The sequence below is a fragment of the Mesoplodon mirus genome, assembly GCF_964341445.2.
Source record: "Mesoplodon mirus genome assembly, chromosome: 16".
Lineage (NCBI taxonomy): Eukaryota > Metazoa > Chordata > Mammalia > Artiodactyla > Ziphiidae > Mesoplodon > Mesoplodon mirus.
In genome coordinates this window covers 15,871,358-15,893,535 of record NC_138992.1, presented here as the reverse complement: position 1 = coordinate 15,893,535, position 22,178 = coordinate 15,871,358, and the positions used below count along the sequence as shown (strand labels likewise).

Below are 22,178 nucleotides of genomic sequence, written 5' to 3'. Positions count from 1 at the left end.
AACAGCCTTGAAAGTGGGGTCTTCCAAGTCAGATGATGACAGTTCTCTGGGAATGGGAGTTAGAAGGACCTCAACTCCATTTTCTCCCCTCCATTAGCTGCCAGGCTAATGATTTTCAAAACTAATGGCAGAGCTTAGGGGTGGCATGGAATAGGAATAAAGCAAGTTTAAAATGCCATAAAGTTCGTCCTTCTTACTAAGATTCAGCCATTTTTATGAATAAATGCTCCCCAGATTGCTGTAAGCCTTCAGTTAATTTCCAGAGTTCTGAAAAAGTTTGTTTTGCCAGTGATCTCAGTGCTTTTATAGATGAATTTTCAGAGGTCCTTACTCTTATTTCCACTGATGTCACCACTGTTTGCTTTTTACTTTGAAAATTAGATGATTACAGTTTTGGTATTCTGAAAAAGAGCAAAGACGTTTTTGTGTTCCAGCGTCATTATTATATGGATTGGTGATTTTTTTTTTTTTTTACAAATGATTTCTTTAACAGAATCTCACTAGAAATCAAGAAGCTATTGCAAAAGGAATGAGAGAAGATGCAGACGCCCATAAACGAAAAGTGGATCTTGAAAAACACATGTTTCACAGACCGAAAGGAACAGATCAAACTCAGAACCAAAAAACTCAGAAGGTAAAAATATGATAAATTTAGTGTATCTATAGAAGGAGGAATTACCATCTGCCATTCTTTTAAAAGAAGGAATTTAATATTGAACTCTGTAAAGTTAATTTGTTTCTTTGCTTCAGTTATCACAGTTCCTAGAAACTCACATTATTTTATTTAGAGGTTACTTACTTCACTGACAGCCATATACATGTGTCTTTTATACTCTGAGAATTTCAAGACTTGGAAGAAAATACATAGGGAATAACTTTATAAATTATAGTGCCCTACATTTTTAAGCCTCCGAAATTATCCCTGAGTGGATTAGTTGCAAAACATCAGGTCTCTGCCTGGTATAATATAAGCCAGCATTTCCAAAGTGTATTCTGTAGAATATCAATAACTAGTATTAAATAAAATGGGGATGACAAGTATTGAAAATGCTGTCTTAAAGTTAGGTTTTTCCATTCCAGGTTTGAGGATATGGAACATTGTGAATCTTTAAGAAATCTTCTTAAACTTATTTTATAGAATTTCTTGTGGAGTATCCTTTCAGAAATGCTGGCTTAAATGAATGGAAATAGAATTTGAGGGCTTCAGGATAGAACTTTGTCTATTATCCCTTTAACGAAATGTTAAATGGGTCTGTGGCAGGGCCTGGCCCTGTTCCAAAAGCCAGGAATAGTGTTAAGATTTCCCTACCTTCTGTTCTGTTCCTTGGCTTCCCCCCAGAATATTCCCTCCCCCCTTTTTTTTCCTTACAGGCTTTTGTCCAGTCTGTAAAAATAGGTTCTTCTGACTCCTTTTCAAAGGACTGAAACATAGGAATTGTTTAATTCCACCCATCCCTTAGCCTAGAAGTTCTCAACCTTGGCTATACATTAGAACCACTTGAAGAGCTTTCTAGAAATACCAATATCCAGCTGATAAAGAGATTGATTTAGTTGGTTTGTGGTGGAGCCTGGACATCAGTTTGTTTTAAACACTGAGGTGATTCTAATATGCAACCAGGGTTGTGAACATCTGTCCTGGACACTTGGGTACGTTGAATGGACATACCGTATTTTATGTAGTCTAATCTTGCTTCTGAAATTTACGAATTTTTCTTAGTTAGTTGAAGAAAATTTGGCAGAAGCTAAACAAGCATGTCTAAATACTGACGGGCGAATTCAAGCTTTACATAAACAAAGATGCGATGATCTACACCAAAATGAATGTTACCAGGACGTAGCCAAACTGCTTCGGAAAAACAGAAAGAAAGAAATGGAAGTATTAAATGCAGTGATGGAGGGGGAAGCTAAAAAGGTAAGAATGGTGTTATAAACTTCATGTTATTAATCATTTAAATCTTGAAATAGTACATAATCAAATGGCAATAGCATCAAACCACATAATTTGTGTTTGAAAAGATCTTAAAGATTATCTAATTTTAATAGGTAGTGCTCAGAGAAGTCCAATGTTGATGCCACCTAAGAATGACTAAGTGTCTTTCTCAGTTACGTTAGTGTCGCAACTTCCCAACCTCGTGGATTTGTTCTAGCTGATTGTATAGTATTACTACTTTAATTTACCTAATTTTTTATACTAGCAACGTAAACGACTTTGAACAGTTAGGAATTATATGTAGCTACTAGTAATAAAAACCAAAATAACAGTAACTATAAGCAAGATAGAAGTATTTTTCTTTTTCACATGAAAAGTCTGGAGGTGAGCAGTCCACGGTTGGTATCCTGGCTCCAAGGTCATCAGAAAAACTGCCCCCTTCAACCTTTCTGCACTATTTCCTGGAGTATGTCTTTCATTCTCAAGGATACCTTTCCATCCATTAATTTTAAAAACTCAATCCCATAAGGTTTGAGATCTGAAATGTATTGAAATGAATTGTTATTTCAGTGACAGCTGGGACCTGTATGGCACTCTGAGGAATTGAATAGTAGGGACATCAGAAGTGCCTCTGCTTTCAAGGTTCTTCAACAGCCTTGAGCCAAGACAGGCACCCAAATTCCCTAATACCAAATAAATCCTACGTGCCTGCGTGCCTTGGAAATATAAAGTAGAGGAAACAAAAGGGGCTACTTCACTATAGGAACTTGCATTAGCACAATTTTTATGTGATTTTTTTTCATTTATTTGTATTTAGTGGGAGGAAGCTGAAGAACAAGACTTTGATTTGAAATCAGAAAAGAAAGCTGCTGCTCTCTCAGATGCCTCTAGAAGGTGGTTCCTAGAGAATGAGATACATGCTCAACGTCCGTATCATAAAGGTGAGCATCGCGAATGCTTCTGTCTCCCTTCGTGGTGTTACACCTTCATTCATTTACTGTGGTCTCTTATCATGGATAAATCCTTGAGATGTATTTTGGCACTTTTAGTCAAATTATTGCTCAGCTAAAAGGTAATCACTAGTGACCACTTTTTGGTCAGGAAGGGTGGGATGAGGAGGTGGGGCTGTTTTAAAAAAAAAAAAGCTCCAATTAAGAAAAATTTCTCAACCATCCTAGAATTGTTTTATTCCATGGTCCTTGGCATCCCCTTAATGTACTAGACTATGATTTGTTCCCAAAGTGCTATTTCTAGTTAATTTTAGTAAAAATGTGTGCTTTGCCAATAGCTGGTCCTCAGAACAACAGTTTATTAAAATAACACAAGGAAACTTATTATAGGATCTAATCAAACATTAGGTTTTGGTGCAAGGCTTACAGTGGCATTCAATGAAACATCAAAATTTTAATTTAAAATTCTTGGAAATTCCCTGGCAGTCCAGTTAGGTTAGGACTCAGTGCTTTCACTGCCGTGGCCCGGGTTCAGTCCCTGATTGGGGAACTAAGATCCCACAAGCCCCATGGCACGGCCAAAATAATAATAATAATAATAATTTAAAATTCTAAAATAGAGTAAAGATACAGGGAACTTCTGTTTTACTATATCTTATATTGTTTCAGTCTTTTATAAAATGTATGTATTACTTTTTTAAATAACAGCCTTACTGATATGTAATTCACATGCCATACCATTCACCTATTAAAAATATACAATTCAACAGTATTGTATTACCATATATTAAAAAATATATTCAGAGTTGTGTAGCCATCACCATGATCGATTTTAGAACTTTTTTTTTTTTTTTTTTTTTTTTTCGGTACGCGGGCCTCTCACCGTTGTGGCCTCTCCCAATGCGGAGCACAGGCTCCGGACGCGCAGGCTCAGCGGCCATGGCTCACGGGCCCAGCCGCTCCGCGGCATGTGGGATCTTCCCGGATCGGGGCACGAGCCCGTGTTCCCTGCATTGGCAGGCGGACTCTCAACCACTGCGCCACCAGGGAAGCCCGATTTTAGAACATTTTCACAGCCCCAAATAAATCCCATGTCCATTTGCAGTCTTTCCTCATTTCCTGCCACTCCCCCCAGCCCTTGGCAACCACTAATCTACCCGTTTCTGTAGATTTGCCTATTCAGGAAATTTCATATAAATGGAATCATATGCTACATGGTCCTTCGTGTCTGACTTCTTTCACTAGCATAATGTTTTGAGGTTCAGCCATGTTGTAGCATATATCAGTACTTCACTCCTTTTTAATGCAGAATAATATTCCATTGTATGAGTATTCCGCATTTTATTTATCCATTCATCAATTGATAGACATTTGGGTTGTGTCCGATTTGGGGCTTTTATGACTAATGCTGCTCTGTGCATTACCTTTGTAATTACTTTTGTAGTGCACAAATTGAAAAGCAAAAATAGAGGTTAGATGCTATCATCATTTAATTAGGCTGCTTTTGAAACCCCTCATTACTTCTCACGCTTTTGGGTTTAGGTCCCAAATAGCGCCCAGAGCCCTTGGGGGAAGTGGGGAGCAAAATGTCACACATTAAAAGACACAAACCCCTGGATCTGCCAGTTCTCCCTAACCCTGTCACACTTACCCCAACATTAGAAAGAAAAGAAATTTGAGACTTTTGGAGAAGCTACGAATTTAGAACTTGAAAAGGAAAGAAACTGCAAAAAGCTCCCTGCGTCCGTAGTCTTCCCACATGTTGGCCCTTCCGCCTCCATGGTGTCTTTCTCCCATGCCACCTACGTTTTTTCAACGTTCCTAAATTTCACCAATGAGTGGTAGTTTGGTTAATAATCATTCATTTTTCAAAAGGCAAACGTGTAAGGATTTGATCATTGCCTTAATTAGGGTGTGTAGATTAAATCCGTGTCACTTAATCCTAAAACTGGAGGATAATCAGCTATAATTAGGAAAATGGCATTGATTGGAAGTGCTCAGCATTGGCCTGTCACTCAGAGCCTGGAAGCGAGGCACCAGGAAGTAGGAAGCAGATGAGTGTGCCAACGACAGGTCGTTTATTTAAATTTGTGCCTAGTGTCAACCTTTATTAGCAATGGGGAGGACTTCTTACTGTTTCCCAGAAAATGGAACCTTCTAGACAATGTGAATGACCCTCACTGCTCCTAAAACCCCAGGCCCATAAACTTAAGCTGAATAGTGAGTGATGTCTTATAAAATATTAGCCCAGATTTTTAATGGGCAAAGGATTTGAACAGACAGTGCTCCAGAGAAGATATTCAATGACCAATACACATGAAAAGATGTTCAGCTTAAATTAGTCATTAGGGAAATACAAATCAAAACCACATGAGAAAACATTAAAATTAAAAATATATATACAGTGAGATACAACTTCATGATCAGTAGCATGGATGTAACCCACTAACAAGTGTGGGCGAGGATCAGAGGAATTGGAACAGTGCTGGTGGGAACGTGACATGGTGCAGCCACTCTGGGAAACAGTCTGGCAGTTCCTCAAAAGGTTAAATGTAGAGAGACTGTATGACCCAGCAGTTCCACTCGTAGGTATATACCCAAGAGAACTGAAAACATATCCCTACAAAAACTTGTACATTGAATGCTCACAGCATCATTATTCATAATAGCCAAAAAGTAGAAACAACCCAGATATCCATCAAATGCGGAATGGATAAACAAAATATGGTATATCCATACAATGGAATCTTATTTAGCAATAAAAAGGAATTAACTACTGATTCATGCTACAAAATGGATGAACCTTGAAAACCTTATGCTAAGTTAAAGAAGCTAGACCAAAAGGCCACATGTTGTATGATTCTATTCATGAAATGTCCAGAATAGGCAAACCTGTAGAGGCAGAAGGGGGTTAGTGGTCTGTGGGTGGGAGGGGTCGGGGAGTGGGCCACTAGTGGGTAAGACGTTCATTTGGGGATGATGAAAATGTTCTAGAATGAGTGGTGATGATTATACAACTCTAAGTGTACTAAAAACACTGAACTGTACCCTTTAAAGGGGTGAATTCTGTGGTATATGAATTACCTCAGTGAAACTTATTTTTTTAATGACATTTGTAAATGCTGGTTGCCAGGTAGGGCCACTGGACCAGGTTTTAAAGTGACTGGGCCTTGAAGAAAGGGAAGAACTTAGAGCAATTGGAGGACGTTTCAGGGAGGGAGGATTTCATGGTGGTGCAGGATCCCAGGCTAGATGTCGGGAACACCGGGTTCTAGTCCCAGCCTCATGGTAAACGAAGACAGAGTTTAAATAATCTTAGCCAGAGTCAATAAGCTGTGTACCTCTGGTTAGTTTATTTACCCACTTGTGTTTCATTTGTGCTTATTAAGAAATGTTTACTGGTCTTCAGTTTCCTCATTTGTAAAATGAGAAGATTATAGACTAGGCGCTTTTTAATTTTGTTACAGTTCTAACGTTATATTACACCATTTTCTAACCACTTACAGTCTGTGGGTCTCTCTGAGGATCTCTCCCAGAAACATGCACATACACGTACACACACACACACACTCAGCACTTTCCCATAATCATTTTTGTGGATTCCCCAACCAAACGCCTCCATGAACTCCTTGCATGAGACAGAACTTGTTAAAAGTAATTAATCAGTGGCAGAGACTTGCCTGTCGTGGTGATGCAGGTTAGGCCAGCTGGAGCAGAGAGCTTCTGTGCAAGGATGGTTAAAGGTATCATTGAAGAATGCAGGTGATGAGGACCTCCAGTGCCAGGCTGAGCAGTGGGCTTCATCCTGTTTCCCAGCCTGGCTGCAGAGCAGAATGGCCTGCGGAAGACAGAGTACCGGGCTTGTCTCCTGGGCAAGGAACGTGGTTAGGGAAAGGAAGGAAATTTAGTTTGTACCTTTTTGTTCCTTTTGAATTTTGTGAGGTACAGGTAATACCACTTCAGTAAATAAATACTAATTTTAAATAATAAGAATCACTTTTGGGGCTTTAAAATAAATACATTAAATGAAGGAAAAAAGCAAGTTGTAGTGCAAAGAAGTATAGAAAAAAGAACTTTCACTTTTTACTGTACTATTTATATGTTCAAATATGTTACAGTTAGCCAGTGACTGGCAATTTTTTGATACATTACAAATTTTTTAAAAAATGCATAGTCAGGACCTCACACTTAATTCTGTAGATTTAAAAAAAATGGAAAGGGCTTCTCTGGTGGCACAGTGGTTAAGAATCCGCCTGCCAATGCAGGGGACACGGGTTTGAGCCCTGGTCCAGGAAGATCCCACATGCCACAGAGCAGCTAAGCCCGTGCGCCACAACTACTGAAGCCTGCGCGCCTAGAGCCCGTGCTCCACAATAAGAGAAGCCACCGCAATAAGCCCGTGCACTGCAACCAAGAGTAGCCCCCGCTCGCCACAGCTAGAGAAAGCCCACGTGCAGCAACGAAGACCCAGTGCAGCCAAAATTACATAAATAATGTTTTTTAAAAAAACTGGAAAGCTAGATTTCTGTTTTAAAGTTTCACACGTGAATCTGCTCAGCAGTGTTTGAAACGTTGCTATAAGCAAAGGCGGGGGGAACCATTGGCTGTGTGATATTTACAAGACGGCATTTAATTCATCCTCCCTAATAGCCGTGGGCAGGATGGATTTAGGACAGATGAGAGACAAGGTACTGTGAGATCTCAGATTTGGAAGGATCTGATATGTGAATCATCTCTGCAACATTGCAATAGTGGTTATCCAGCCCGTGCCAGAACACTAAGAGAGCTGGTGAGCTCGTTACCTCATTCCATTTTCTGCCAGTATTTTATTTAAAAGTTGCTCCTTATGTAAAGCTGAACCTGCTTTTCTTTTTGTAAACCCTCTCATTAAAAACTGTTCTCTGGTCAGAATGGCCATCAGAAAAGTCTACAAATAAATGCTGGAGGTGTAGAGAAAAGGGAACCTTCCTACACTGTTGGTGGGAATGTAGATTGGTGCAGCCACTATGGAGAACAGTATGGAGGCTCCTTAAAAAACTAAAAAGAGAACTACCATATGGCCCAGCAATTCCATTCCTGGGCATATATCCAGAAAAGACGAAAACTCTAATTCGAAAAAATACATGCACCCTAATGTTCATTACAGCGCTATTCACAATAGCCAAGACATGGAAGCAACCTAAATGGCCATCAACTAATGAATGGATAAAGAAGATGTAATACATATATACAATGGAATACTACTCAGCCTTAAAAAAGAATGAAATAATGCCATTTGCAACATGGATGGACCTAGAGATTATAATACTAAGTGAAGTAAGCCAGACAGAGAAAGATGAATCATATGATACCACTTATATGTGGAATCTTAAAAAATGATACAAATGAACTTATTTATGAAACAAACAGACTCACAGACATAGAAGACAAACTTGTGGTTACCAAAGGGGAAAAGGGGGAGAGGGATAAATTAGGGGTGTGGGATTAACAGATACACAGATACACGCTACTATATATAAAATAGATAAACAACAGGGACTTACTGTATAGCACAGAGAACTATATTCAGTATCTTGTAATAAGCTAGAATACAAAAGAATCTGAAAAAGAATACATAAGTGAATCACTTTGGCATACACCTGAAACTAACACAACACTGTAAATCAACTACAATTAAAAAAAAAAAACTATTCTCTGGAGCAATGCAGATTACACTTATACCATGATAGCCCTTCAGATATTTTAAGATGCCTCTTATATTCCATTCCCTGACTCCAGTTCAAAACTAATCATTTGGTAATTAGTCACATTATCTTAATGATTCATTGAGCTACAACGATGAGTTAAAACCATTAGCTGAACACATACGTATGGAATCTGAAAAAAAATGGTTCTGAAAAACCTGGGGGCAGGATAGGAATAAAGATGCAGATGTAGAGAATGGACTTGAGGACACGGGGAGGGGGAAGGGTAAGCTGGGACGAAGTGGGAGAGTGGCATGGACATATATACACTACCAAATGTAAAACCGATAGCTAGTGGGAAGCAGCCGCATAGCACAGGGAGATCAGCTCGGTGCTTTGTGACCACCTAGAGGGGTGGGATAGGGAGGGTGGGAGGGAGACACAAGAGGGAGGAGATATGGGAACATATGTATATGTATAACTGATTCATTTTGTTATACAGCAGAAAGTAACACAGCATTGTACAGCAATTATACTCCGACAAAGATGTTAAAAAATTAATTAATTTTTTAAAACACAAACAAAACACACACACACACACACAAAACCCATTAGCTGAAGCTCTTGAGCCCAGGTGAAAGGCAGGCATCATCTTCATGAGTCAGTGTGACCCGAGCAGTCTGGGCCTGACTCATGGAGGCTTGGATCCTGGTGATGGGAGTAGAAAGGAAGGGACATCCTGAGTGACATTAGGATGAAAAAAATCAAAAAGATTCTGATGTCTTATTGGATGTAAAGCTGTAGGAGTTAGGAAACAGTAAAAACACAGCTGAAGGGTGAGTATAAATTTTGAAGTGACGGGAGTGATGTTAAAAAAAAAATAGGAGGTGGCACCGGTTAGGTGTGGAACACTGCCATGCTTCCTACTCTCATAAGTCCAGGTAAAACTTGCCTATCGCTTGGGACGTCCCTGGTAGTCCAGTGGGTGAGACTCCATGCTCCCAATGCAGGGTTTCATCCCTGGTCAGGAACTAGATCCCGCATGCTGCAACTAAGACTCTGCAGGCCGCAACTAAAGATCCCACATGCCGCAACTAAAGATGCCACGTGCTGCAGCTAAGACCCAGCCCAGCCAAAATAAATAATAAAAATAAAAATATTTTTAAAAAAACAAAACAAAACGTGCCTATCGCTGCTTCTGGTCTGCTGTGTATTGTGACCATGCCTTGCCTGGTTAAGGCTGGTAGTGATCAGCTCGCAGTTGTTCCCAAGGAAGGTTTGCTAATCACATTTAATAGTCTCTCCCAAGAAATGTTTGGGATCTCTGTACTAACACCTGTATTTTTCAGTTGTTTGTTGGCTTTTTGTTTTAGCTAAAGGTGTTTTTAAAGTACTTTACCAAAACTTCAGCTCAGCTCTTAATTCTCACTAACTGTACTTCCCTTGCCTATTGAATGGTGACAGCGTTCTTCCCAGAAGAGAAGACTAAGGGGCTTTTTATCCTTGGCAAGTTTAATTCACTAGGGACCGTCTGGAATTAATCATGGCTTTCTATCCATTCCCAAACATTCTCTCTGTTTTTTCACTTTTACAACATAGTGCCCAGGTGCCGAGATGAATGGGTCGCCTCAAGCTGTTTGCCTAGAACCTCACAGTTAAAAGACCTTTCTGAAATGGAGTCCTTGACACAGAGTAAGTCAACAAACAAGAAAGATGTCTTCTGTCATGTTCGATTTAGCAATATTTAAGCAAGATTGTGGCTCAAGTTATATTTGTAGCCTGTTGAGACCATTTTCCCAGGGCATTGATCATGGAAGTCCTAAAGTGGAGTCAGCAAGATTCCCAAGTCTCCAGCTGGGGAGAAGAACTGGGTCAGTCCGCACCCCAAGCAGAGAAAGCTTTTGCCAAGTACCATTCAGTGCGACTGCTTCTCTAGCATCAGCACTGCTGCCCGAAACAGAGTTGGAGGCTCCAGTAGAAGTCCGTCACCAACTAAATTAACGATATTCGTGACTATTGTTTTACACCCTCGTGAAAAGAAAACCGCAGCATGAGTTTTCAAAGCGATTACATATTTGAATTTTCTCAACTCTTATTCTGGGCTCAGTTCCCTCCAACAACCATTGGAAACATGTGTCTGCTCTGGGCCCTGAGATGCACTGCAGGGCCAGCTTGCTCAGAACTGCTGAGGGAAAGTGGCTCCATGTTGATTAGTTGCCTTTTGATCCCTTGACTTGATGAACTGGAGGTTTTTGTTTATTTCTGGAAGGGATGGGATGGAAACATCTTACAGAAATGCAGGCACAGCATTAAGCCCATAAAGCATCTAACAGTTTCCCCAGTCAAGTCCTTGATTTGTGTTTAAAAGGAGGGGAGGGGACTGGAAACTCGGTTAGACTTTATTTCAACCAACTTTTTCAGTAAAACTGTCATATAAGTGAAGCAGAATTTAACAATGTGTTTTGAGTTCTTGTCGAAGAACAGATTTGTATATAATGTCCCCAGAAGACCAGCTTTGTAAGAAATATACCCGATAACAAGTCATGAGTTCCAGTGTTGTGTAAAATATCCTTGCTAACTCATACTCTTATGTGCATCTCTAAATTCTGTGTCAGGATGTGAATTAAACCAAAAGTCATGTGTAAGTCAAATGAAAGGACAGGAGATTCTCAACTGTTCTCTATTCTGACACGTCAGAACTTTTTAACTAGATAGTTCTAAATTTCAAAATCCAGTTGAGGACATTTGGCAAGTTTCTCATTTGGCAGCAAAATAAGAGAAGCATAAATGTTTTATTCCTTGGGGGAAAAACAGTTTTCAGAAATTGAAGCTATTTGAATATGTAACTAAGTTTCAGAGAAGTATATTTTTAAGATGCTTCTTTGTTGAATTCCAGTATTTACTAGCCCCTCTAAATCAATATGAAATGACTGTTACACTTGGACACATTGTAATGCTCTAATCTTGATCCTGGACTCTCCCTGCCGTTGGCCACTATAAAAAGCACTTGATTTATTTATTCAAGCATTAGGAGAAGTGGTCATGGTGTACATTTCACAATATTAATTTTGGCACCTTGGAATTTTCTCATTACAATAAGCACCACAGTGGAGAAACTTACTATTGCAAAGAACACAAATTCTCTCTTAAACAAGCTTTCTTTCTAATTTAAAAGGTCATCTGTATTCCCAAATCAAAAAAAAAAAAAAAAAAAAAAAAAGCTAACCAAAAGCAGATAAGTTCTCTAATAGCATTCATTCAATTCAACGAATAAATATTTGACTTGTAAATGGAACCACATGGGCAGGTAATGTGTTAGGCTTTTTGTTTAAGAAGTTTTGTTTTTAGAATATTCATTTCATTATTGATTTTTTGCAAGTATTTACCTTTAAACACTATACGATTGCTAAAATTAACTGTTGTTAATTTTAAATTTTGTTTTCAAGTTTCATTAAACCAAAGAAAAACACGTTGGGACACCATGCAATGGGATGTTATGGAGAGAGTGAGAAATCTCCGCCAGAGACTCGCCACCCAGGCTCGAAACAGATGTCAAACGCCTCATCTTTTGGCTACTTAGGAGGCTGGTCACCTTGAGAGAGTCAAAGAGCGAGATACCTATTTTGCAATCAGTGACACTGATTTTCAGATTATTTATTTTAAATTCCTACGAAGATCAACCTTTTGTATGAAAAATATGTGTGTATAAAAATTATGTGTTCTCCTTAATTCTGGTGCTTTGGGACTTGTAAATGGCTTATTGTACTTTTCACAATAAAAAAAATTTGAAGCTTTTAAAGCTTTGTATGAGGCCCTTTCAGGTTGCAAGGACCAGCATAAACCTCTTTATGGAACTTTAGTGGATGAGGTTTTATTTTAAAGGTGAACGGAGAAATAAAGAACAGGACACCACCTCAACAGCTGTGCAACCAGGACTGAGCCTGAACTCAGCAGCAGCGCCAGAGCGCGAGCAGTGAGGAGAGGCCCACCTGCCACCCCTCTGCCCCCAGCAGCTGGTCCTCCCCTCGCCCGCGATCCACCGTTCCAACAGCACCCGGGCCACTGTTTCCTCTTCTCCTGACGGCGCCGGCTGAGCGCCACAACAGGGCTGCTCCCGGCTTCGTCATCTTGGCAAATTACTTCCCTGGACCCATTTCTAACAGGAGAGTAGAAACAGCACGTGGTCTTTGATGTAAAGATTAAATAAGATCATGTATATAAAGTTCCTGATACTGCTTGTCCTGGTATGGTGCTTAACACACAGCACACAGTACATACGAGTGTTTTGTTTTGGGCACAAAGCATAACCTTATGGTAAGCCAAATGCTCTCTTTTGTCCGAAGTCCTAAAAGAATACCCCGTTACAGGACTTCCCTGGTGGTGCAGTGATTAGGAATCCGCCTGCCAATGCAGGGGACACGGGTTTGAGCCCTGGCCCGGGAAGATCCCACATGCCGCGGAGCAGCTAAGCCCGTGCGCCACAACTGCTGAGCCTGCGCTCTAGAGCCCGCGTGCCACAACTACTGAGCCCACGCGCCTAGAGCTCGTACTCCGCAATGAAGAGTAGCCCCCGCTCGCTGCAACTAGAGAAAGCCCGCGCACAGCAACAAAGACCCAACGCAGCCAAAAAAAAAAAACCACTTCAGATTACATCAGGAAAAACAATTAAAAAAAAAAACCATCATTAGACAAGGCATTGGTTTCCCAAGAGCACTTTCATCAGCCTCATTTTCTTTGTCCGTTTGTTAGAAGCATACCTTCATGGGCCAGGCTGGTGTGTGTATGTGGCAACAGAAAGTCACAGGATATAAAATATTTCTGGTGTGATGGCAACTTTGATGAGCTAGAAATTGCTCACCTAAAAGGATTTGAATTCTAGGGACTCCTCTGGTGGTCCACTGGGTAAGACACTGCCCTCCCAATGCTCGGGGCCCAGGTTCAATCCCTGGTCAGAGAACTAGATCCCACACACATACCGCAACTAAGAAGCCCACGTGCCAGAACTAAAGATCCCATGTGCTGCAACAAAGGATCCCATGTGCTGCAATGAAGATCCCGCTCAGCCTAAATAAATAAATTTTTTTTTAAAAAGAAGCATTTGAATTCTAAAATATTGTGATTCTTCCAGCCAGAATCAACTGTATATCGCCCATTTTTGACCTCTACTTCAGGACCTCTTTTACTCAAATTTACATCCATTCAGATTGGTTTTGCAAACCATGTGTGCGTGCACACACACACTCTTTTATAGTCTTATAATATTTTAAACTTTTAAAGTTTCTATCCATCCAGTGAAAGTGGGTTATACATACTTTCAACCACATGAAGTTCTTTTTTATTACATTCTTGCCTCCAGTTTTCCCTGAGCCTGCAATTCTCCCAACAGTAATCTTGATAAAGTCACTGGCTTAGCAGAGAGGTAATTGGCTGAGTCTCATAAGTCGTGTGGGATTGCTTGGCATTTCAGAGGTTATCATATTTAATGAAATCTACAAAATACATTTCTGATTATCTCCTCCTGCTTCTTGGCAGTATATCCTCAACCTGACCCCAATTTCTTTTTTCTTTTTTTTTTTTTTTTTTAAATATTTGTTCATTTGGCTGCACCGGGTCTTAGTTGCGGCATTGTGGGATCTAGTTTCCTAACCAGGGATCGAACCCGGGCCCCCTGCATTGGGAGCGCAGAGTCTTAGCCACTGGACCACCAAAGAAGTCCCCCAATTTCTTTATAATATAAATTCTCTGGGAATTGAATGAAGGTTGAGCTTGGCTAAAATTCTTCCCACACTGACTACAGTCACAGAGCTTTTCTCCAATGCTCCCCTGAGTTAGCTGAAGAAGAGCAGTTCCTAAATGCCTTTTCATATTTATCATATTCATAAGGTTTCTTTCCGGTTGGATAAGTGTGGAGCTTCAGCTAAATCCCTCTCCACATTGACTCCACTTAAAGAGTCTTCAGTATGAATTCAATGGTGTTGAATAAGTTACTAACTTGGTTAAAGGCCTTCTCACACATTCACAAGGTTTTTCTCTGGTATGAATTCTCTGATGTTGAGCAAGATTTGAATATTTGCTGAAGGCCTTCCCACTGTGACTCCACTTTGACCATCAGAGCAGTAATGATGACTACGAGGACTGCCAAAGTGTTAATCTTTTAATGTGGGTGCACTTAACACAGATTCTTAATGTTTAATCTCAGATCAGTCTGGAGATAAACCAGGTAATTTGAACAAGAGAAGTTTAATGTAAAGAGTTAGTAAACTATGATAGGGCAGTAAGTATAAAAATGCTAAAGTGTGCCTAGGGCTGAGGGAGAGGACCCAAGGAAGGACAAACTCGGAAGGAGGTTCCTCCCTCCTCAAGCCTCAGGTTCAGAGCGCACTGGCCAGCAGAGGGGTTGCTGGACTGCCCAGGCCAGAGCTGGCCCGCCTGCATAGGCAGCAGGAAGGAAGTGGCCAGGGTGCAGGCGATCCAAGGCTGCCGAGTGAAAGCTCGTAGGAAGCCAGGACCCCGAGTGTTACCATAGCCATGTGTGGCCCGGTTGGGCCATGTTGGGAAGGGGAGGGTCACGGTGAGACAGGCTGGGACCTGGGACCCTTCGCTGCAGTGCTTGCACCTAGGCAGATGTCTCCTTGATCGACCAAATACAAAGAAACTATAAGGGACTAAAAATAACTGTGTGCATGGGGAGCTGGGGCATATTATAGACAAGATACAAAAGGACCAAAAAACCCAACTTCCACTTCTAAAGAGCCAGAAGCAAAAGCAGTGTGTCAGGAGCAAAAAGCAGCAGACTGAGCATGCCCCCTGCACTCAACACGACCAGAGAGGTGGGCAGACACCTAAGCCACCCCTCTGGTCTGGCCCCTGGACCCACCCCTACCTTCACCCCAGATAAGGAACCAGCTCCCCCCCAGCTTGGGGAGTGAGCAAGGGGACATGTTACTTGTTTTCACTCCCACCTGCTGCAGCAGGGACCCCAATAAAGCCTTGCCTGTATTTTTGTCTGGCCTCTTATCCTCTTATCTTTCTGTTAAGGAAGTCCAAGAACCCTTGTCGGTAACAACGGGGAACCACCCCCCGGGATACAGGCAAACCAAGGCCAGAAGCCAGGCGCTCAGAGCGTGTCGGGGCTGCTGCTGGCATTAGAAGTGAACATGCCATGTCCACATTGGGAGGACCACAGTGAAGTGGTCCTCGGGCTGGGCTGTGAAGTCACTAAGAGGTTGTGTGCTCTGGGCACACGGCTGGCACAGAGCACCACTAGGTGTCCCCACACACTCCGACCACTGAGGGACCACGAAGCAGGAACTATCAGTAGAATAAAGAAAACAGCACATCTGAGCTAGAAAGAGAAGCCCCATTCCTCCTGCAGTGTCCTCCCGCGCCCTCTGCTGACAGCCTAACACCGTGCACACCGTAAGAAGAAAGGCTTGAAGGGTCTCATCTGTTTTTGCAGAGCAGGCACTGAAGAGTGAATTTGGAGCTCAGAGGCCATAAATTGATCACAGGCACTCCTGTGCAATTGAAAGTGGCTCTAGTCTGCCTGCCGATGCAGGGGACACGGGTTCGTGCCCCGGTCCGGGAGGATCGCACATGCCGTGGAGCGTCTGGGCCCGTGAGCCATGGCCGCTGAGCCTGCACGTCCAGAGCCTGTGCTCCGCAACGGGGAGAGGCCACAACAGTGAGAGGCCCGGGTACTGCAAAAAAGAAAAAAAAAAAAAGTGGCTCTAAAAGTTTACTTGGTTGGCAGAAACGTGGACTCAATGTTGGCCTCTTTAATTACAGAGAGATGCCAGGATATCCCTGATGTGATGTAGATGAAGGCATAGGAAGGCTTGGGAAGGTATGAACGCAGGAGTGGATTTATCACGTATGAACTTCTCACTTTCTTTCCAGCTACATGCTCAGCCCCAAAGACACTCCCTTCTTAAGGCAATGAGTGAAGCGAATATCTGCAAATTTGAAAAACTCTGTGGTGAGAGACGCCCGTCAATATGCTTCCTGATTTCAGTGGGGATGATGGGGTTGCATGAAGCAGAGGCCAAGTGTTAGTGGTTTAACTACCAAAGACAACCATTTACAGCTGCGGGCAGCAGAGAAGAAGTATTAAGGGATTCTTGGCTATCAGTAATTGATTCTGTTTTCCCTACGAATGAACTAGGTAGGCAGCCTACTAAAATGTTGCTTGATATATGTAACAGGAAATCTTAAGATCTGGTGGCCCAAAACCTGACTTGAGTCACTGTTACTGAACCAAACTTGGGTCCGCTCGCCTGCATGCAGTTAAGCCAATCTACCAACGCTGTGTGGGGGTTAAGGCAAGTGTAGCATTTAGTGCGGGGCACCGAGCAAGGAGTCCAGGCAGCTAATGCTCTAAAGGCCCAAACTTGCCAGTAGCTTTCAGGGAAAGGTTTTCTAAGGACACAGTGAGGGAGAGGGGTTGAGGGGTTGTGGGGTGTGTGATCAGCTCGTGGACATTCTTCTGATTGGTTGGTGGTGAGGTAATCGGGAGCAACATCATCAACCTTCTGGTTGCAACCCGTCTGGGGTCTATGTGCTTGTGGGCAGCATGCAGTTAACTCTTCCACCTGGTGGGGGTCTCAGTATCTGCTAAACACAGCTCAAAAGATTTGACTCAGATTTTTATCTATAGCCCTCGAGGAGGAGCTAAAACTCCCTGACTTTGTTTAATGGCTAAACTATTGTTATTTGTCTTGCTTGACTGTTTTCCTTTGTTTCTGCGTTTTCTCACTTCTCCAATTAAATTTATCTTTGGAACTTGGGGAAGGCCTAGGAAGCTAAAGTTTTTCTACAAACAAGAGGCAAGTGGAGGACATGGGGAGGTCTGTCCCAGGAAGGCCCCATAGGGTCCTGCTCAATGACATCACCATAATGGAGAGCTATGTCTGTCACCCATTTTCCATACCCAGATTCAAAGCCTTTTTTTTTAAATTGAAGTATAGTCATGTTAGTTTCAGGGGTACAGCAAAGCAATTCAGTTATACATATATAGTCTTCAGATGCTCTTCCCTTATAGGTTATTATGAAATACTGAGTGTAGTTCCCTGTGCTAAAACACAGTAGGTCCTTGTTGGTTGTCTATTTTATATTCAATGTCTCTTGATTGAAGGGAAGACCAGGTCCTTATGGTGAAGGATTCTGCAGCTATGAATGACACATATATATGCTATAAATAATCCCTCAGTCCTTTCCAAAGAGATTTGTTGGCACTTACCTGAAAGACTGGGTAGCAGGAAAAAGAAGACACCCAGCCCTTTCAGGGATTACTAGACATTGGCTGTAAAATGACACTAATTACTTGGGCCCACCAAAGTCAGAGCTAACAGTGGTCAGGTGAAAAAGGAGCCTTGGGCCAGTTTGAATTACAGTGGATGCAATAAGGCCATGAAACCAACTGTAGTGATTTTGGGTACCTGAATATATAATTGGAATAAACATATTTGACAAAGGGCAGAATCTCTACACTGGTGCTATGACCCACTGAGTAAGGGCCGTTAGATTAGGAAGAGCCAAGTGAAGGCCTCTGAAAGTCCTCCCTACCACGATGTTAACCCAAAAGTATTATCACATCCTCAGTGGAGAATTGCAGAGACCAGTGTGCTATCAAAGGCTTGAAAGATGAAGGGGTGGTTATAGCTATCACTGTTGCTGAGTCCAAGCTCCTGCTGTTTGCTGCAGGGCAGGCCAATAAATGGAGGGAGGAGTTGCTGGGGCAAGGAACAGTGACTTTATTCACAAAGCCAGCAGACCAAGAAGACGGTGGACTCATGTCCCAAAGAACCATCTTGCTTTGACAGGACAGTTATTTCAGGCTTCTTTTATGCTAAAAGGGGAGGGAGTAAAGCCAAACATTTCCTGGTTCCCGTCAGCCTCCAGAGGGTATGTTAATTTCTTCCTTCTTGTAGTCATTCACATGTGGGCCTGGTCAGGATGTTTCCTATGAGCTAAACAAAGGTATTTCAGCTTAAGCTCATTACCTGGGAGGCAGGGTTCCCAGAGATGGGCCATTATGTAAAATTTAAGCTTACAGGCAACATCCCTTTAGTGATTAACTTGTATTAATAATCGAATACAAAGGTTATTCCCTATTACAATTCCCTACTTTCAATGTCCGTTCCACAGTCTTGTGGCAAAAGGGATGAAGATCGCTCTGGCTACTTACTGCTGAAAAGAGGCAATGACTATTCCTTAGAATTTTTAGTCAGTCCTTTTTTATCTACAATTATTTGAACCTGATGAAACTCCTTAGCACTTTGTTGTCTGCTTTGTAATTGAAGTTGGGGTTTTGGTTCTGGTTCCCAGTACATATACTAAATTCCTGTGCTATTTATTTGGACAAAATTAAACAAATTGGTTGAAGCTTCTCCAGCTATAATGAAATTACCATCTATTTCAGTTGGATAGGCAGGCCTGTTGGAGGTCAAGTCATGAACAGAGGTTAGTATAATGCCCAAAGTTTTAACGTAGTTGGCAGCTGCTAGGTATTTTAAAGCATTTATAGATTCTCCTGCCCAGGCAGGCACCTCGAATGGCCTACCATACAGTATTTCAAAGGGGCTTAATTTAAGACTGTTTCTGGGAACCACTGATCCATAGCAGGGTAACTGGCAAGGCCTCACCCCAAGTTAAATGAGTCTTCTGACATATCTTAATGATGTTCCTTTTTAATGTATGATTCATTTTCTTGTTTTTTCCTGATGACTGTGGTCTCTAGGATGAAAGCAATGCTGTAATCCAAATCAGGGGATAATTTCCCTAAGGAGGGCTTTAACCACTTCAGAGCCTTTCTGTCCCAGGTGGTATGCTTCCACCCATCCTGAAAAAGTGTCCACACACACTAGTATGTTATCTGAAACTTCCTGCAGCTCAAGGCATTTGAGTAAAGTCCATTTTCCAGTCCTCGGTGGGGCAGATTCCTCTATGTTGAGTCCCCGTCTGGGGAGGTCTGACAGCAGTATTTGGATTATTTTTAGCACAAATCATGCAATTCTGTGTGACTTGCTGGATGGTCTTTTGTTAGGCCCCATTATATATATATTTGAACCCTTTGTAAGGTGGCATCTTTCCTATAATGGGCACTATTATGAATGTGCTGCAGCATAAGAGTGCCTCAGGAAACAAAAAGCTGTGCACTCCATGTCCAGCCAGGTGTGACCCAAGTGAAACAAACCCTGCTCTTTGGCCCTCTCTTTGGCCTTTTCTGAATACACTGGCTGGTATTTTGACTGGTCCATCTGTGAGAGACGTGATCCTCTTGCCTCAGAGGATAGATTAGGTGTCCCAGCGTCCCTCTTTAACAGGATTCATATTGGTCATGTGCTTTTGGCCTTCCCTGGGGTGCCATTAGCACACACTTCTGGTCTTACCTTTTCGTAGACCTGTGGTGGGTTGGGGAGAGCTCTGTCGCTTTTTCCGGGGTTCTCAGGAACCCCATCTGTAGGCTTAAGTGTGTCCTGGTGGGACTCTGAGGTCAAGCTGTTCTGGTGAAAGACTTCAGAGTAAAATCTATCAGAAAGTTAATCGGCTCATTCCCCACTGTCAAATTTATCCGGAGCTCCTGTGGGGAATTAGGTGCCTCAAGCCCAAGGGAACCCCTGGGCCTCTTCATTCATCAGTGTTCCTGTCTTTCTACCCTGTTAGAGACTCTCATCTTTTGTTTTTCTTATGTTTTAGCCTTGGGCAGTCGTTCCTCCTTACAGTAAGTGCATTGTTTCTCCCCCATAGTGATGGCTTATCTCTTCGGGTTACTCGCCTTCTGGGAATCCAACACTGCTGTCAAAAAATGGCGTTTCATTTTGCATCTTCTTTCCTCTGTTGTTCCCTGTTGAACACTTTAAAAGCAGCATCTACCAATTGAGAAGGGTTCATTCCAAATGCACCACCTAGTTTTTGCAACTTTCTCCTGATATCTGAAGCACTTTGCTCCCTCCTTCCCCTCCAAAAAAGGTCAAATTTATCATTCTAATATTTTCAGGGGCCTTGGGATCTGCATTAGGATGACGTCTACAGGCTTAATAAATCCTTTCCAAAAATTCAGAGAGGTCTTCACTTGTTTTGCTGGATATCTTTAATTTTATTCAAACTCTTTTGCTCTGGTTCCCCTTTTCAAAGCCCTGCCAAGATATGCTAATTAGTACTGCTCTAATAAGGGCATTCCTCCCTCACTGTGGTCCTAATTTGGTTCAGCTGTGGATCCTGCCAAGTGGGCTTCAGGTGTAGAGGATCCTCCCTATAAAGGAGGGTTGTGGTCCTTCCAGTTAAAGAAGGATGAGAAACCCAGCTGGCTGGTTGTTTGCCTTTAGCCCCCTACATGAGATAACAGCAATGGAAAGCTCCCCGCCCTGGGAGTGGCTTCTGGCCCAAATTGGATACACTGCTGGGTCTTAGATGGTGATCATCGGACCAAGTCCTTGCACCCCAGAAGCTAACACAGGATTTTGTAATTGATCCCTAGAAGGAGGGGCAGTCCTGAGCCCCAGTCTCAGGAATTGGGGCTAGACAGGCATGGAAGGTGGTGGAAAGGGTGGATATACTGGCATAATGGCCAGAGTAGATGGGACGGCGAGCTGAGCCGGAGGAGCTAAGGTCTGAAGCAACATATCCTCACTCTTATTCCCTTCCCTTCTTATTTTCCATGATGTAATAACACAAATGCTTGTACATAAAGGACTTCATCATTCTTCCCTGCTTCCTCGCAAAATAGCTATAGAGGTATTCAAAAGCCACTGTAAAACCATAGGTAGCAATTGATCATCTCTAACCATTGGAAGGATGCCTTTTTGCTTTGGCAAAAGGCAAACTGGGATTGCAGTGCAATTGAAAAGAAACTTGGTTACTGCTGTGACACACAACAATTTAAGATAATTACTAAAATTATGACCAATATCATTTACTAGGATATCCCAGAATTGTAGGAGTTCCATATAGTTTCTAGAATGTGTGTATTAATAATGTTTACCCATAAGATAAGACTTCTTAGATTGTATCACCACTTATTTGACAATGCTTCCCATGTAATTTAACATACCAAATAAGCTTAGTTAGTTTAATATTCCTCTGAAATGGAGAGAAACAAATAATTTGAGGTGTTCCAGGGACCCCATGGAAAACCTCAAAGTTAGCTAGAGGTCAAATAAACTTCATTTAGAATTTGATCTTTGGGAAGTCTGTCAAAAAGCTTTAAAACACTTGGTCAAACAGAATCACAGGTCACTGTGAAACAATACTCATTCACTTAACCAGTGATAATAAAAGATCTCAATGGCAAATACAGATCATTTAAAGAAACTCACAATCTATTACAAAAAGCAGTTCAAGGGGGCAGACAGCAGAAGCAAGATGAACTACAATCCTGCAGCCTGTGGAACAAAAACCACATTCACAAAAAGAGAGACAAGATGAAAAGGCAGAGGGCTATGTACCAGATGAAGGAACAAGATAAAACCCCAGAAAAACAACTAGATGAAGTGGAGATAGGCAACCTTCCAGAAAAAGAATTCAGAATAATGATAGTGAAGATGACCCAGGAGGGAAAAAAACGTAAAAAACACAAACACATGGAGGCTAAACAATACTTTACTAAATAACCAA

The 22,178-nt window shown here is 41.8% G+C and overlaps 1 protein-coding gene across 2 annotated transcripts in view; it reads left to right on the top strand.

Moving 5' to 3' along the window:
* TBC1D31 (TBC1 domain family member 31) overlaps positions 1-12,883 on the top strand; it is a 63,033-nt gene extending 50,150 nt beyond the window's left edge. For both annotated transcript variants that reach the window (XM_082600820.1, XM_082600821.1), the window contains exons 18-22: positions 494-634; positions 1,718-1,912; positions 2,748-2,871; positions 10,164-10,256; positions 12,011-12,883. In XM_082600820.1, coding sequence (XP_082456946.1) covers positions 494-634; positions 1,718-1,912; positions 2,748-2,871; positions 10,164-10,256; positions 12,011-12,144 — 687 coding nt within the window. In that variant the 3' untranslated portion in view covers positions 12,145-12,883. The remainder of the gene's footprint in view (positions 1-493; positions 635-1,717; positions 1,913-2,747; positions 2,872-10,163; positions 10,257-12,010) is intronic.
* The last annotated feature ends 9,295 nt before the right edge of the window (positions 12,884-22,178 follow it).